General features: G+C 35.3%; 1 protein-coding gene across 3 annotated transcripts in view; it reads left to right on the top strand.

Moving 5' to 3' along the window:
- Positions 1-17,642, top strand: part of SNTG1 (syntrophin, gamma 1) — an 804,940-nt gene that overhangs the window by 545,609 nt on the left and 241,689 nt on the right. For all 3 annotated transcript variants that reach the window (XM_011999541.1, XM_011999542.1, XM_011999540.1), the window contains 4 exons: positions 3,403-3,459; positions 14,274-14,331; positions 15,153-15,196; positions 15,285-15,326. In XM_011999541.1, coding sequence (XP_011854931.1) covers positions 3,403-3,459; positions 14,274-14,331; positions 15,153-15,196; positions 15,285-15,326 — 201 coding nt within the window. The remainder of the gene's footprint in view (positions 1-3,402; positions 3,460-14,273; positions 14,332-15,152; positions 15,197-15,284; positions 15,327-17,642) is intronic.

Below are 17,642 nucleotides of genomic sequence, written 5' to 3'. Positions count from 1 at the left end.
TGTATATTTTTTTCATATAGTTCATATAATCTCTCCCTATATGCAACTTATAATATAATATTCCAAAAAGCAGAGGTGCTAGTTATATTTTTCTACAAAGCATACTAGGTGTTTAATACAAGGCTTTTTTTTTGTAACACTGATGTTGATTATTTAGGTGTGTAGCCAGTCTTTATAAAGTCTGATATTAATCTTGGACTCAGTCCTTTGCATTTTTGTAAGGAATGGGAAGATTAAATGAAGGCATTTTGTGTATATGAGACTGTATAGGAGCATCAGCCCAGATTTTGTGTTTTACAAGATAAAATCACTGACAATACTTTGGTCTCCCAAAGGACGGTGTTTTGTTACCTGGCAACAGTCTTTACCACACTCATGATGTGTTAACTAAATATAATTTCAGGTCAGCTTCCAGGTATTGTCTGATTTATAAGCTGAGTATTTGACAAGGTTGTTTTCTTCTTTTTATTGCATCTATTTTGGGAGGAGGGAAGAAGCAGAGGTGTAAGGGATAAAGTGGCAGAGCTAGCGCAAACACAAACAACTGGGAACATATTAGCAGAGGTCACACCAAGAACAGTTCTTTCCCCTTTTATGCTTCCTGCTGCCTGTAGTGACCAATGCATAATCTTGGTTTTCGAACACGAAGTAATTTGTTTTGCCTCGTCTTTCCTAACTTTCTTAAAAGTAAGCTAATGAAGAAGCAGCAACTGGAGGCACTAGCTAGGGTTTGCATGTTTATGTGCGTGTGTCCAGGTGTTTAATAAAACATTAAGATAAGCGCTGTTTTTGAGATATTTTTGGTAGTTTCTGCTGACTCTTTAGTCTCTCCGAAATCTTTTCTGCATCAGCAATTTTGTATTTGATTTGGAACATGTTCTAAATATTCTCCACCAGAGATTAGAGGGTGGGCTTGTCGAGCATGAGTAAAGAAATTCAAAGAAATGGTTTTTGAGAACTCTGGGATGCTTGTTGTTTCTGTCAAAGGAAAGCAGCATTTCAGTACACATTTAGCTACTGAACAGCAATTACTGACCAAGTTTTCCTCATGACCAATGATTGCTATGCAAAATGCTCTACAAAATTTAGGGGATGCCATTTGCTGATTAAAATGCATTTGCTCTGATTGAAATTTGTATTTGAAGACAACTGATATTGGTTGTCTGGATGAGTGCACCGTTGATTTTGATACTGTTTTAAGGAATCACGTATTTACTTTTTACAGGAAAGGAAAAAAGGACATAGTTCCTGTCATCCGGGAGTTTTAGTTTAGTTGGTGGTCAGTTTTATAAAAGCAGTTTACCTATCTATTTTAGAGGAAAAATTGTCACTATTTAATTTGCCTGTTCCTGAATCTGAGTCTTCTAGAATTTGAGTTATTCTATGATGTAAATATATTAAAATGACTATTATATAAGAATCTCTGTGTAGAATATTGGAGTGTGTGTGTGTGTGTGTGTGAACATTAAATTTCTACTCTATGCCAGGGTCCTTTACAAATGTTAATTCTCAAAACAAAACTTTTAATTGGTATGTATTATTTATCAGCATTTTGCAAATTTGAAAACAGAGGCTCACAGGGCATAAGTAATTTGCTGAACATATGAAGTTGTGGCTATTTGAGTCATTGGCACGTTCGCTAACTTCAATTTCAATATTGTGTGCAATATTCAACTTCTCTTTAATGAATCATTTAATGAGAAATAATAAATATTAATTAATTATTAATTAGACAGATTGCACTTCTCCTGTTCAATAAAAAGACATTTCTAATACATATGTAGTTTATCTTAAATTATTAATAGATTTTTGTGTACCTAGAATACACATGTTTAACCTTCCTTTTTGCTTTGGTGTTTTATTTAATACCACAAAGTTTAGTTTGTCTTATATTTCAAGTTGCTTTGCATAAATTGTTATACACATATAAACTTATTTGTGCAATTATAATTTTAATGTTGGTTTGAAAGTATGATTAGATGACAGATTATAAGAGTAACATAAGTATTTTAGAAATAGATGAAATTACTCAGCACATTGTGAAAATAAAGACAATTTATATCATTGAATGTCACTCATTTGCATTCAAAAATAATAATAATATCTAAGTAAATATGCACCATTCTTCATCAAAAAGTCCTATTTTCAAAATTCAAAATAAATCAATATTAGTATACCTCAAATTCTGGTATGGAGATCTTGTTCTTTAAGCATTATTTTGTTCTATTCATAGAAACCAAACTTTTGGCTAAAAAAGGAAGTTTTTAACCTTGCCAAAAGAAGAGTCTTATGCTGTCTTAAAATATTTAGCAAGAGCCAGCAGAAGCACACATTCTTCTGATTTTCACTAGTTCTTTTTAAATGATATTATCTGTTCCACACAGTTTCTGCAGAATAAAGAAATGAGGGAAGCAATTCATCTGTAAGAAAGAGGGGTATTTCCATTTGGAAATGGATAATGTGGGCAAAAGGCATTTGTAGAGATATAGGGACCAGATAATAAATATATACCCCAGATGCAGGGGAAAGGGGTCAGTGTCTCAAATGGCTCTGCACAGGGGGAGGTTCAAGAAGGTTGATGTAATGGAGCAAGCTAAAAATTAAAGCGTTCAGCCCTATAACATGCCTCCACAGTAAGCACTATGTAGAGACGACTGTCCAAAATCAGAGTAGTATCGATTTTTCAAATTGAAAATTACAGGATTTGTCCAAATGTAGCTCTTTGTTCTCATGCCATCATCTTTGTGATTTTGAAGTTTTATAGGCCAGTGACTGAATTACTTCTATTGTGGAGAGGAAAAGAAACTAATTTTTTAAGTTGATAATTCAATTATTATTACTTAGATGTGTAATGTATTAATTTTATGAACAAGCAATTAATTTATTGTGGACTTGGTTTATTCACTTTCAATCTAAAGTACTCATATGAATCATTTCTGTGCTGGCCACAGCAGCCTCCTAGCTTAGTTCCCAAATTCCAGGCAGTGATGGAGACAGGGCCATGGTTTACCAAGATCATATTTACCATTGCCTCTGAATTCCTTTTATATAACCTAAATCTTGTCATTTCTTAGAAAACATGAATACGTGATGTGGAAATAAGAAGAAGTATAAAAGTTTAGATTCCAAAATATGCCCAAAATAATCATTGAGAGTAACTTATTTTTAAGAGTTTAGGAGTTTATTAACACTTTACTCCCTTTTATTTTGACAAATATCCCTTGGATTTAAAAGTCAAGGACTATTTTTTACAAAATGTGGAGCATCTATCCCACCACAAAAGAGTTCTCTTTTTTTAAAGAGCAAAAGCAAAACCCAGAAGAAAACCAAACAACAACAGAAAACGGTGTGTAAGTATAGTATTAGGAAACACTAACCATTCTTAAAAATCCTGTCTTTCAGGAAAGAACGGTGACCATCAGAAGACAAACAGTAGGAGGATTTGGATTAAGCATAAAGGTAGCCTGCCTTTCTAGTCTATCCTTACAAAGGCCGTGCCATAAGAGTTGAACTTTGGTGCATTTCAATGTTTGCTGATTAATCATTAGACAAGAATGGCTGTAGCAAACTTCTTAATATTTGGACTGGGATATAAGTTAGGTAGGTTCTCACAGAATTCCTGCCAACTCTTACCATTTGATTTAGAAAATTTAGCAAAGAATATGGGAATTTTACCTTACCATTAAATATAACTCATTAACTTTCTTTATCTGGTTTCTTCGGAAGTGTTAAATATGATGTCGTGTGCATATCTTTCTTTAACAAACTGGAGTAGGAAATGATGATCTGCAGTAAATAGAACATTAACAAGTTTCACACTTATAAAGCCCAATAGTAAGTGAGATATTGTATTCTGTTCATCTTGTTTATTTTTCATGTTTTAAAAAGAAATCGGTAAATTTAATTTTATAGTGCTAGTCATATAGGATAGACAAAGTCTTTGCATAGCCTTTATTTTTAAAATGAACACATGTGTTCATTTCAATTTATTATCAAATTTTAAAGGCTTTCATTTTGTATATTATTGACTATTAGAGATGTGCCATATCTGTAATTTATTATAGAAATAAAGGAGAAATTTTTAAAGGATGGGAAATTACGTGAATATTGAAGAGTTAATCTGATGATTGCAATGCCTTTATCAAACCTACATCTCTTCATAGATAAATGAAGTTTAACTTTATAATTCTTAGGTTAGTCATTTGACTTACATAGGGTGAAAATAATTTATATATTTCAAGCACACATTTCTCGATATTTCAGCACAACTCATGTCATATATGTATGGAAATCAGAACTCTAAATTTTGTGAACATCAGCTCTAGTTGATTTTGTGAAAATGACTCAGAGTAGAAATCAGTATGCAATAGTGTTGTACTGTCACTGATAAGAAAAGAATATTGCTATACAGAGCATTGACTTTAAAACATATTTTGTACATTCGGTTTATCAAAGTGAAACTTTATTTTATCACCAACTAAGACCAGGGAGGCATGTAGAACAAATTATAGGATGTGGAAAGTATGCCATGAGAATTTCATCCCTCAGCAAATGAGATTTTTTTTTTCTTTTGGCCAAGCTGTTTATTGATATTGCGTAAAGAATTTAAAGGTACCACTTAAGATACTAGAAAATCCATGAATGATATCCCATAGTGAGAGCTGATTTCATCTGAAATAATTATTTTTACTGAATCAGGCACTAACTCTATTTCTGGTAGTATTGCTTACATTAATTTTATGTCACCTAGAAACGTTCTTTTCCTTTTTTTGTTGTAGCTTGTATTTATAATTTAAACCCAATAATACAATGCTGTGTATTTTTATTAAAATACCACATTTTAACCTAGTTCTTAAGCATCAATAATTTTTCTAAATAAATCTTTTCATATTGATGTTTTCACTATTTCAATCCAAGCAAAACTATTATGTGTGTAATGAATAGAATAATTTTTGAATTAAATAAGCATGTAGTTTCCATTCAAATATTAACCAATAAGTGGTATTTGAACTATGATCAATATCTTATATTAGGATTAACAAAAAAGAACATTTTGCAAAATTCTTATGACACACACACTCTGACAAGAAATACAAACATCAAGTTAGAAGCAGAATTCGTATTTTGGTGTTGAATTATTTATTTGGAGTTTTCAGGAGCAATTTGAGCCTCTAATATAAGTATGCATATAAATACGTAAATGCATATCTTACCCTTATTTGCTTCAGTTAAGTAATCCTCACTGGCACACACCTGGAAGATTCGTGGTGAGAATTATTAATTAAAACCTTTATGGTCTCGGCTTAAGATCACAGAAGGAAGATGGTATGCTAGACAATTGAAAAATCATTTACCAATGTAGTTAAGACTCCTACAGGTGCTTGTGAATTCCACTGGACTCAGAACACATGGCATTTTAGTTTTATATTAAAAACACTCTTTAAAAAAAAAAAAAGAACTTGGTTAAAGGGTAACAAATGTCCTTTTTAGACAGAATGCAGTCAAACGCTCTAACATGTGCTGCTAGAAGTCAAAGCCAGCTGGCCATGCCCTACACTCCTGACAAACCTTGGCTTGGGGACGTTCCCGTCACAGTCACCACTATGCACCATGGTAATTCGTCGTATCTCCTGACAAAGTGGGCAATGACAGTGAGGAGGGGCTTCTTATGTAGGTTTGAGTCCAGTATTTTGTTGGTTAATATGTCTCACTGGCTGTGGGCTGTGGGCAACATGATGTCTCTGTAGCTACCAGTGTCCACAAATCCTTGATGTCTGCTGCTCATGTGCAATATTGCTGTCTCTCTCAAGCCCTGTTTCCAGCCGGAGTACCTTGTAGGGTATAAGTTGATGGGAAAATAAAAGTTAGCCTTTACCTTCATTTTTCTTATTTACCTTATATAAGACATTGTTCAAACTTCTGGGACAAAAAACGTGCAGGTGGCTTGGAGATTGAGGCAGTTCTATGTCCCACGAGCTTAATTCTAGGACTTTAACTCTTCCCTTGAAGCACTAATACCAGATACGATGTAAACCACATTGAGGAGAGTTCCCATCTCAAAACTTCCCGAAATCCTGAAGAAAGTATGTATTTAGTAGAAATGAAAGGAATATTGTAATAGCTTTACATTTTAAAAATGTGATTTAAATAAGTTTGAATCCTTTTTCTTTTCAAATTTTGTCTAGTTTTCTTCCTATTATTCCTTAATTTTTCTCTTTAATTTTTTGAAGTATATTCTTTGGAGTTTCTTACCAAATCTGAGCCTGTCCTTTGAAAGTCATACTTATCATTTCTTCAAATCATCTCCAAAAATGCTAGACACTCAATTTGAAAAAAACAGCCACCCAAAAAGAGTTCTGACATCAACTACATTGAGGCTTAAGGTAGGAATTACTGATTTATCTTCACGCACATATTTGTCCTTTAGGTTCCTAAACTCCCATCATTTTACAATAAGAATGTTTTACTCCATTAATAGGTAAAGACCAAAATTACCTATTTCTCCATGTTAATTCTAAATAATAATAATAATAAAACAAAAGCAAAGCCAGAAATGACCTCTGAGCACAGTGTCCAGCTTTAGCTCATACTGCACATGGAGAAGCGGATGCCTTGACCAGAGAGTTGCCACACACAGGCTGACACTTTCACATCCCCATCTCCCAGTTTTGATGAACTATTTGTCTTCAGCTCCTAAAGTGAATAGAAATTCTTTTTAACCTCTGGGGAGAATGTCCCTTCCTGGATTGTGCTACTTTCTCTGCTTTCCTGTCTCATTCTACAGTTATTCTTTCATTGCTGTTTAGCGAATCTAGGAGGATCAAATGAGTAACTGAGCCATAATGTAATGAGATGAAATTTGGAGGCATGACATACACATTTATGCCAGTCCCTCTGCTGTCTTTAAGTGAAGCAAACCCCTACTTTAGACCCTTGAAGGAGAGAGCAATGCTTCCTTCCTCTCTTATCAGAACCCTTCTAGGGTTTTGTGCACCACCCTTACTCCTACTCCCAGCCCTGCAAGCATCCTTGCTTATTCCAGCTGTTCTTTCTCTCAGGTTGCCTTTCAGAGGTGTCCTCACTCCTGCTGTAACTTTTAGTATTTTTTGACAGTGATTTAGATTTCTTCCTGCTTGTTATTATTTAATTTTCCGTGATTAAAACATCTCTCAGAAATCACACATTTGTATGCTTTTTATTTCTTTGTGTTAATTTGTCCATCATTTTAAAAAAAATCAAGCTCTTCTATTTACTTTTTAAAAATGTTTCCACAAAAAGCCCTATCTGGGCTTCCCCCAAAGCTGAACAAAAGAACCACTAAACTTTCAACTCATAATCACATATTCTGTTGCCTGCTCTCAGGCAGAAACTGCTCCTTTGAAGTGGACAGATTCAGCAGGCTAGTGGCATCCTGCACATGGCCTTGGGCCTGGCTGTTTTTCTCTGCTGTAGCACCATTTCTACCGGCATTTCATGGTTCTTCTCCCAGCCTCACCGATTCTTGTCTCCTTCCCTCTCAAGTGCCCATTCTCTGGTCTGGACCATTCAAAGACTTGGCATTTATATAAATAACTTTAATAGTTTCTTCAACTACATCTGTAGAAATCAACAAATTTCTGCATCGTAGGATCCAGTATTATTGTATTTTGCCTTATTCTTCTTATCAGAATTACCATAGGGATAGTCAGGTTAAAGTCAGCCATCATCTTGCCCTTGTGAGGGTTTATTTATCTCTCATGTCTTTTAAAATCCAATACTATCTATCTGCACATTATTAAATTATACTTCTGACCATTGCCATTTTAAAAATTACCTCTGAGGGAAAGGAAGTTTTAAATGTTATTACTGTAAAAATATTTTATGCAGTATTTTCCAACAGACACAACTTTCTTATGCAAATATATAAATTATCTATGTCCATTAAATAAATGTATGCAATCAAAGGTGATTTCTATTTGGAAGCTTTAACACTGCAGCAATCAAAAATATAATTATAATCATTATTACTCTTAATCATCTTCTCATTTATAAATAAATTGCTAATATTTATGCCCCACTTATTAAGTGCCAGATTCTGAGCTAAATACTTTATATTTAGTTTTACTTGCCTTTATTATCTAGCGAAGTAGATAACTATTGTTATACCTTCCACAAACAATGAGATCAAGTGTCAAGAGGTTAAGTAGTTCATCGATTGTTATAAGCAGTAGAGTTGGACCTCAGTGCCCCTAGAAGCTGATAACAAAGTCCTTACTCTTAATAACTATGCTTTGAACTATGAAACCTGAAATAAATTACCTCAAAGCTCTCTACTCAGGGACACAAATCATGTTTCCTCTCTATGCTGTTCACTTTCTGGTTTATTTAAAACTGAAATAAGGCCAGGCATGGTGGCTTATGCCTAAAATCCCAGGACTCTGTGAGGCCGAGACAGGCAGATCATTTGAGGTCAGGAGTTCAAGACCTGCTTGACCAACATGGTGAAAATCCGTCTCTACTAAAAATAATTTAAAAAAATTATCCGGGCATGGTGGCACATGCCTGTAGTCCCAGCTACTTGGGAGGCTGAAGAAGGAGAATCACTAGAACCTGGGAGGCGGAGGTTGCAGTGAGCTGAGATCATGCCACTGCATTCCAGCCTGGGTGACATAGCGAGTCTCTGTCTCAAAAATAAATAAATAAATAAACATAAAATAAAATAAAATAAAATAAAATTGAAATAAATGTGTCAAAATGACCAAGATCAAGTAAGCAATTTTGTAAGATAAAGGGTTGAGTACTAATTGTTTCAAATTTTCCAAATAAAATATATCTTTATACTAGTTGTAATAAATGTATTCCTTTTAACTTATTAGTGGTATCTGGGCAGAAATATTTAAATAACAACTGTTGCTATAAGTGCATGCACAAGCTTGCATACATTTTTCTGCATTTCGCGTCCCCTGTTATTTTTACTCAAGTCCAATTTGCTTGTTTTCACTATAAACAAAATGGATATGCCCATTTCCATCAAAAAAGTAGATAACAGGGCCGGGCACGGGGTTCACACCTGTAATCCCAGCACTTTGGGAGGCTGAGGCGGGTGGATCACAAGGTCAAGAGATTAAGACCATCCTAGCCAACATGATGAAACCCCCATCTCTACTAAAAATACAAAAATTAGCCGGGCGTGGTGGCGCGTGCCTGTAGTCTCAGCTATTCTGGAGTCTGAGACAGGAAAATCGCTTGAACCTGGGAGGCAGAGGTTGCAGTGAGCCGAGATTGGCCACGGCACTCCAGCCTGGGCAACAGAGTGAGACTCCATCTCAAAAAACAAAAAATGGAGATAACAGGAAGACACTAAAGCTTAAATTGAGGATTATGAATTAGTCCCAAGAATTAGTTGAAACCACTGGTCAGTTATTTCAAAGACCATTACTTTTTTTGTATTAAATGGCTTTATTGAGGTATAATTCCAATACCATACAATTTATCCATTTAAAGTGTACAATTAAATTGTTTTTAGTATATCCATAGATCTTTGTAACTATCACGACAGTCAATTTTAGAACATTCAATCAATCCAGAAGAAATCTCATATTTATTCATCACACTTTTATTCCCTATCTCCCCTATTTCACCGCTGAGTAATGACCATTTCCCTATTTTAGACTTTCATATGAAGGTAATCATATAGCATGTGAAAAAGACAATTATTTTTTTCCCAAAATCAAACGAAGTATGTTGGCAGACAAAGATAGCATCCAGAAAGATGATGACTCTTGCCCATATTCCTCCAGGTGATATCCCTTTACTTGCGTCTTCTGTAATTGTCCATTGCAGCTCTTAACTCTAATTACTGTTATTCTCTGCTTACAAGTAGTTTCCTTTCTCTAAAAGGAAAAGTAATGGTTAGCTCTATGCATCTTCCCTGCACCCCATGCCCCATAATATGATTGACTGATTGGAGCAATAATAATATTGAACTGAAAAGATTACTTGGCAAGACTCCTGATGCTCTAAAAGCAGTCCAGGTTGTATTTGGTGATATTTCACAGTAACACTGGTAAAATCATTGTGTTGAGTCCTTCTCAAAATGCTTTAGATGGGATTTTATATCCTTCTTCCTACAGAGCTAGCTATAAAATCCACTATGTGTTGTAAAAAGAATACTACAAAGCTGAACGATGTATGTGTGAACATTACCTGGGCTGTGCTTTAGAACACTGCCTCCCTTTTCCTAATCTTGGATTTCTCCATAAACTAGAATAACAGTGCTCAGTTAATTCCAACATTCTCTAAACCACAGTCAGGAGCCACAGCCCCACCCAGGAGTGCCTTGGGGATAAGATGGTGATGAAAGCCTTTCCCCGACCGCATGCCATTTATACTCCAGTAGGAAAGTAGACTTTGATCAAATTGTTACCAAAATAAATGTAAATCATAGGCATGATCCGGTGCTACATAACTGAATTATTTCAAGTAAGGAGACACTGAAGGAGGAGGCTTTAAGCCAGAATTTCAAAATGAACAGTTTCCAGGTTAGGAGAGAGGGAGGAGCATACCTGGCCAGACAACAGTGCATGCTGGTGTCCTTCAGGTTCAGGGCGATGGAGGTCCAGGAGCTGCACTGGAAGAGGGGCAGTTTAAAGATTCTCATTATTATTCAAGTGTCATGGAAGCCTATCACCTGTTTTAAACAGGGCAAGCCACATAATTTGATTATTGACTGGAAAACCTTACATTTCCCTATTTAGGCCCTGCATGAAATCTAATTAACTATAGCAGCTGAGCTGCTCACATTTTTTTCAGTAATGAAGGCAATATGATTTTGAGTTCCAATTTTATCTTCTGAGTTTTGTCTTAAAATTTAGTAATTACTAAAGTCATTTTCAGAAATTAGTTTAAAAAGTATGTCAGGCTCCAAATGTCTAATTTAAAAGCAAAAAACAAAAAAACAAAAACAACAACAACAAAAAAACAGTCCAGAGGCAGTGGCTTATGCCTATAATCCCAGCATTTTGGGAGGTCGAGGCAGGCAGATCACCCGAGGTCAGGGAGGGGTTCAAGACCAGCCTGGCCAACATGGTGAAATCCCATCTCTACAAAAATACCAAAATTAGTGGGGCATGATGCTGGGTGCCTGTAATCCCAGCTACTCAGGAGACTGAGGCGGGAGAATCACCTGAACTGGGAAGTAGAGGTTGCAATGAGTCAAGATCGTGCCATTGCACTCCAGCCTGTGAACAGAGTGAGACTCCCTCTCAAAAAAATAAAATAAAATAAAAACAGAACAACAAAACCCAAAAGCCATGTTTGGATTCAAACCACTCAAATTTTAGGATAAATTTTACATGTAAAAGAAAAATTATGGTAAAATAAATGTTAGTTACATTTTGCATTACAAAGATAGTTATAATACTCTCCCCTTAGCCTTGGGGGATGCATTCCAAGACCCCAGTAGTTGCCCGGAACTGCAGACAGTATTGAATCCTATACTGCATATAATATATTTGCTTACATATGCATATTTGTGATAAAGTTTAATTTGAAAATTAGTATAGTAAAAGATGAACAGTAACTAATAATACAATGGAACAATTATAACAATACACTATAATAAAAGTTATGTGAATGTGCTTCCTTTCTCTCACAAAATACTGTATTGTACTGTATCCTAGATAACTGAAAGCACAGAAAGCGAAACACAAATAAGCAGGGGATTGCTGTACCAGTCTGGGTGTTGAAGAAAGAATGGGATTATTGAGCCAACCTGCAGAAAAACTCTATCTCAAAAGCCTTGTCTCTGGACACCAAGAATAGGTTTCCCAATGTCCCGCCATGGTAACTTGCATTAATAGTCTATGCATTAAAATAATTTGTGTTCAGTAGTAGAGTAAGAGAAAAGGGTGAAATGCAAAAACAGCTGAAGGAAAATAGTCTGATAACAGCCTCACTGATGAGACCAGCAAAAACATTGCTTTTCCCTGTCCCAAAATATCTGAATCACTATATCTAGATGATGGCTTCATCTTTTAATTTCACCTAAAAGTTCATCAGTTAATGACTCATTTGAGTTAACCAGCTTTTTCCTTCTAAGAAATGTAGATGCATCCTTAACATCCTTTCTAATTTCCAAGTATCTCTAGAGGCTATCAGTGACCTTACACTAGGCCTGGGAAAGCCTTAGACTTCATTAATTCATTCATTCATTCAATTCAACAAACATTTCAAAGATAAACCAGACATTATTTCAGGCACTAGGTTTACATCAATGCAGGAAACAAACTACCAATAACGTCTGTCCCCTGAAGAAATTTGCATTTTAGTTAGGAATGGGAAGGAGAAAGAAAACAGTAAGTGTGAGAAATGAATAAATAGCATGTTAGATACTGATAACTGTAATGGGACAAAATGGAGCATATACTAGGGGATTGGAAATTTGGAGTCCTAACTTATAAATATTAAGGATCTTTGAGGGGATTAGTCCTAATCTTATTTACCACTTTAATGCTATGTGAGTTTCCTCATAAATCTTAATAGATGGACTATGTTAGCATAATAGCCATCCTTTATTCAGTGTTTACTGTGTGCAAATAAGCACGTAATTTCCACCACACTATCAGCCACAAATCACTATCTCTGCTCTAATCAGAGGCAGGGTCATCTTAGACACAGTCTGTGTTTGTTAGGGACACACAGACCAACCAGCAGAACAAGTGGGAGCCATTGTAACCTACACCAGTGTCTTCCCACATAGAGCTGAGGGGTGCAGTGCACGAATATTAGGTTGCTGTGAAACAGTGAGGAAAAGGGAATTGAGCAGTGCACTTGAAATTCAGTGTGAGTAGGACAGTTTTCATTATCTTAATTATCATATTTCTTCTTAATATTCTGGAAGTGGAAAGGACTCTACTTGCCAAGAAAAAAAAATTAAATATTCCTGCTTTTAAAAAAAATGATTGGCTATTTTATATTTAAGTATACTGGCAATTCAGTGTTAAAAATGGACATGCAAGGGAAAAAAGAGTATCTCTTCCAAAATAATTTTTTGTGCTTGGAAAACAGAAGGCTTAGGTGGTTTACATATTCTGAAGATAGAACAACTTCAATGGAATTCAGACTGTCTTTTCAACTAGCCTGTGTTACAAGTTCTATGCTTCTTTTCATGTGTGACATTTTATTCTTTTATGTACTGATTTCATTTTTCGACTACTGCTTTTAACTTTCTAAACACTGTAATAAAAAAATGGGATTTTTGTTCAGTTTTTAAGGATTCATTTTATTTTCCTTCACATAAATTTAGCTTACTTGTCTTTCTTTTTTCATATCTCATTGGGTCAAATAAAAAATAGTACTATTGCAGGCCGGGTGCGGTGACTCACGTCTGTAATCCCAGCACTTTGGGAGGCTGAGGCGGATGGATCACAAGGTCAGGAGATCGAAACTATCCTGGCCAACATGGTGAAACCCCGTCTGTACTAAAAATACAAAAATTAGCTCGGTGTGGCACACCTATAGTCCCAGCTACTCGGGAGGCTGAGGCAGGAGAATGGTGTGAACCTGGGAGGCTAAGGTTGCATTGAACAAAGATCGCACCACTGCACTCCAGCCTGGGCGACAGAGCAAGTCTCCATCTCAACAAACAAAGAAACAAACAAACAAATAAATAAACAAATAGTAGTACTTCAATATTCTTGGCAGTATGTTTTACTCTGTAAAATTTTTAGTATGTGCTTTCACACAAAGAGGAATTCAATACTAAGGAAGGAAATGCAGATGAATCCCTGGTTTTTCATGCATATGCACATTCTGATTTTGTTTATCCATTTGTTCGGGTAAAGTTCTCTCTGCTTCCTTGGCATCCAAGGGGTCACTGCACCACCAAAAGCCCTTAGCTGCCAGCATAGAATAACTTAGCAGGATACCAGTAATATATAATTATCTGGTGTTTGGAATCCTAAGTAAGAATTTCTATTGGACAGCATTGTTACACATTGAAGAGAATACCTATCTAAATACATAATCAATATTTGTTGATAAATGAAAACTTTCAAAGCCAGTTGTTATTATTGGATGTCTCAGCAAAATTCTAAACAGGTAGATAATTTTCATGGGAGCACTATCTCCTTAGTGGAGAAATTCTACAAGTTTATTTAAATTCTGGCCAGTATCCACTTAACATTCCATTCAGAACCTGTATCGTTTCTTAGCTAAAAGCAGCATTTTGGTTTTTTCTGTTTTTTTTTGTTTTTTTAGATTAAAAAGTACAGTATATGATTTTCTCCTTTCAGGGAGGAGCAGAACATAACATTCCGGTTGTCGTTTCAAAAATCTCCAAGGAACAAAGAGGTAACGTGTTTAGAGAATTGTGTACCAGCCATTTCTTTAAGACATTGTTTTTGAAGTGTGACATGATATTTAAGAATCATAAATTATGATGTGATTGACTGGCTTCAGCTTCCCCACCTTCAGGCATTAGTGGCTGAGTTCGCTTCCTGGGTCCTTTCCCTTTATCCTCTTGTCGGGGAGGGCTTCTCTCACAGAAGGGGAACAAGGATGAAAGATAGGAACCCATGAAAGCAGGTATGAGTTAGGGACTGCACGGCTTTTCAGTTGTTTCATTAAACCAACAAAGATACAAAAGTAATGATAACAAGTCCCATTGAGTAAAGACAATTTAAAGTATCTGTTTTTCAGTTCTAATTTGCAATTTTACTCAGCTAACCATTCATAAGAAACTGTAGGAAAACTAATGGAGATATAAAGCAGATGTTGCAATAACTGAAATTAGTAAAACAATATAATGTTTAAAAATGAACTTGGAGCCAATTTCATAGATGACGGATTAAATGTCTATGTCTTAAACTTTTTCACAGAGACCTAATAATCTTAAGTGCATTAGAAAATGTGGTCTCCTACCCTTAGAAAAGCGGCTCACTTTTAGCAACTGTTAGGTCTGCAATAGTAAAAGTAAATGTATCTGCATGTGCTTCAGTAATTAGACCGAATCATATTGTTTTGAATTTCCATTTTTTTCTGGATCTTTTAAGATGCTAACCATATAAAACACTTAATTTTTATATTTGTAAATTTTATCTTTAATTAAAAGTTCTTTCATCTGAATAGCAAAAATAGTCAATGTGTTATCAACTGTGCTTTTTCATTCACAGCGGAACTTTCAGGACTACTCTTTATTGGAGATGCAATTCTACAGGTATACGTTTTATCATTATATTTGTGGTCAAAACATTAACTCAGTTTACAATACGCCATAGGAAACTATGCTTTTCTTTTCATTGCAGATAAATGGCATTAATGTGAGCAAATGTAGACATGAAGAAGTGGTGAGTTTACTTTTTCCTAATGTTATAATTTTCCACATGTGCAAATAAGAATTTAGTGCATTGCTGAAGATTGTCATTTCATTCATTAGGCAGATATGACATTTATCCTGTTTGATATCAGATTTTCAAATGTTCTCTTGCTTTTTTTTTTAATTAGAAATAGATTAATGAGTCCTATCAAGGATGAAATGTGTTTTGAAGTTCTTACTTAAAGATGAACATTTTCTATGTTTTTCCAGTTTTTCTATCTACCCCTACCAGTCAATGTCCACTAAATACACCATTAGGTGAAATGTATCTCTAAATCTCTGTAAGTGTTTAAAAGCTTATAAACAATTCATTTATGCCTGTAGAATGTCAGACAGTACAGGCATCCCTCTCTATTTATGGGATTTCACATCGGCAGATTCAACCAACCATCTGTAGAAAATACTTGAGGAAGAATAATAAGAAATAACAATCAATAATAAAAATAATTCAAAACAATATAACAACTGTTACGTAGCATTTGCATTATATTAGATATTACAGGTTATCTAAAGATGATTTTAGGCATACAGGAGGATATGCATAGTTTGTATGCAAATATTACAACTTATTATATAAGGGACTTGAGCATCCATGGGTGTTGGTATCCTCTGGGGTCCTTCCTGGAACCAATCCCCCACAGATAGATTACCTAGGAACAAATGGAAGGGCATATAAAGACTGCAAGTGTGTATTGTCTGTGTGTGTGAGTGTGTGTGTTTGTGTGTGTGTTTGTGAGAGAGAGAGAGAGAGAGAGAGAGAGAGAGAGAACCTTAACCTCAAGGCAGACAGGTTTAACACTAGACAGAGTAGTCATCCAGTTTTATGGCAGTGTTTTCTTAGATTTGTGAATGTGCAGATTCCCAAGCCCTGGAATTACATATTCTAATTTAACAAGTTTGGGTGGGCCCAGGGATGTGGATTTTAGCAACCGGCTTAAGTGGTTCCATTATTGGTGGCTTCTAAATTCAACTTTCAGAGAAGCTGAAAGGTTAAGGAACTTCTGTTGGGGCTGGTGAAATGACATTAAAAAAATACAGAAAGGAACAAGACTGTGATAGGCATTCTGGGATATGTCTGTCGTGGTTGATTAAATATCATTCTAAAACCTCACTGATTTCTGTATCAGCTCCTATGGGAAACAGTAGAGGAGAAATTGTATTTAAAAGTTTATACTCAAAGGCCAAAGAAAATAAGGAATACTGTAGCCCTTTTGCTTGTCACAGCTCTAGTTTATTTGGGTTTTGAATAGACTGCTCCTCTGTTAAAAGCTATTTAGAGAAAACTATGTTGATACATTTCAAATCTCAGACAGGCAACCTCAAGTGTCTGTGAAAAGCCACGGCTGCACAAGAACTGATACGAAGGAGGGTTTTTAATTAGGAACACTTGGCATAACTAATCAAGGTTTTTTAGTATTTGTCACTTGTCTTTGTCTTCTTAAAATCTTATTTGAGCCATGCTCTTGCCACTCTGTTCTCAACTTTATGTAAAATATACATATTTCAAGTCCCAAGTTTCCTACAAATATGTGCAAAGAGAACTAATATTTTAGAACAAATTTGTAAACAAGTGAGAAACCAGCACAGCACAGAGCCTTCTATTTTGCAGATTCCTATGTAAATTTTAAATATAGTCACATAAGCCAAGCTGCTTGTAACTTGACTCTTTTTTCAAAAGTACAAAGTGATTTTAAACTCATTACCCAGGGAGTAAAAACAAGTGCATTCTCTTTTAAAACCACATGCTGTTAGATGGAATGCGATTTGCCCTTCAGAGGCAGGCAGCATGCTTAGACAAACTGAGATGGAGCTTTGATTAAACAGATTAGTGCGGCATGAAAGATTAGAACGCGCTAATAATTCCACTTCTGAATGGTACTCATTTTGTTATAAAGGAAAGAAATTTGGGATTGTATTGCAAATTATATGTGGTCCTTCACAATAAATTTTATTTTTTTCTGAGAAGCTTAACTCTATCAGCTTTGAAATATGAGTACTAATATTTTCATTTATATCTAATAATTGACTTTCCAACAGCTATTAGATGCTTTGTCCTCACTGCTTACTAGCTAAGCCAATAGACATACACCTCAGCAGAACAGAGATATTAATTAAATGTTTAATAATAAACCTACAAGGGCAGAAAAAGGTATAACAAGCTCAGAGAATGTAGGTGGTTTTCAGCTAGCATGCTGATGTACCACATTTCTTATTCCAAATAGCATGCTGATATGCCAGATTCCTTGTAAAACACCAAATTCAGAAACAAATTGGGCAGGTATGGAAG

Source organism: Mandrillus leucophaeus, unplaced genomic scaffold (assembly GCF_000951045.1).
Source record: "Mandrillus leucophaeus isolate KB7577 unplaced genomic scaffold, Mleu.le_1.0 Scaffold598, whole genome shotgun sequence".
NCBI lineage: Eukaryota > Metazoa > Chordata > Mammalia > Primates > Cercopithecidae > Mandrillus > Mandrillus leucophaeus.
This window is presented reverse-complemented; position numbering and strand designations above follow the sequence as displayed.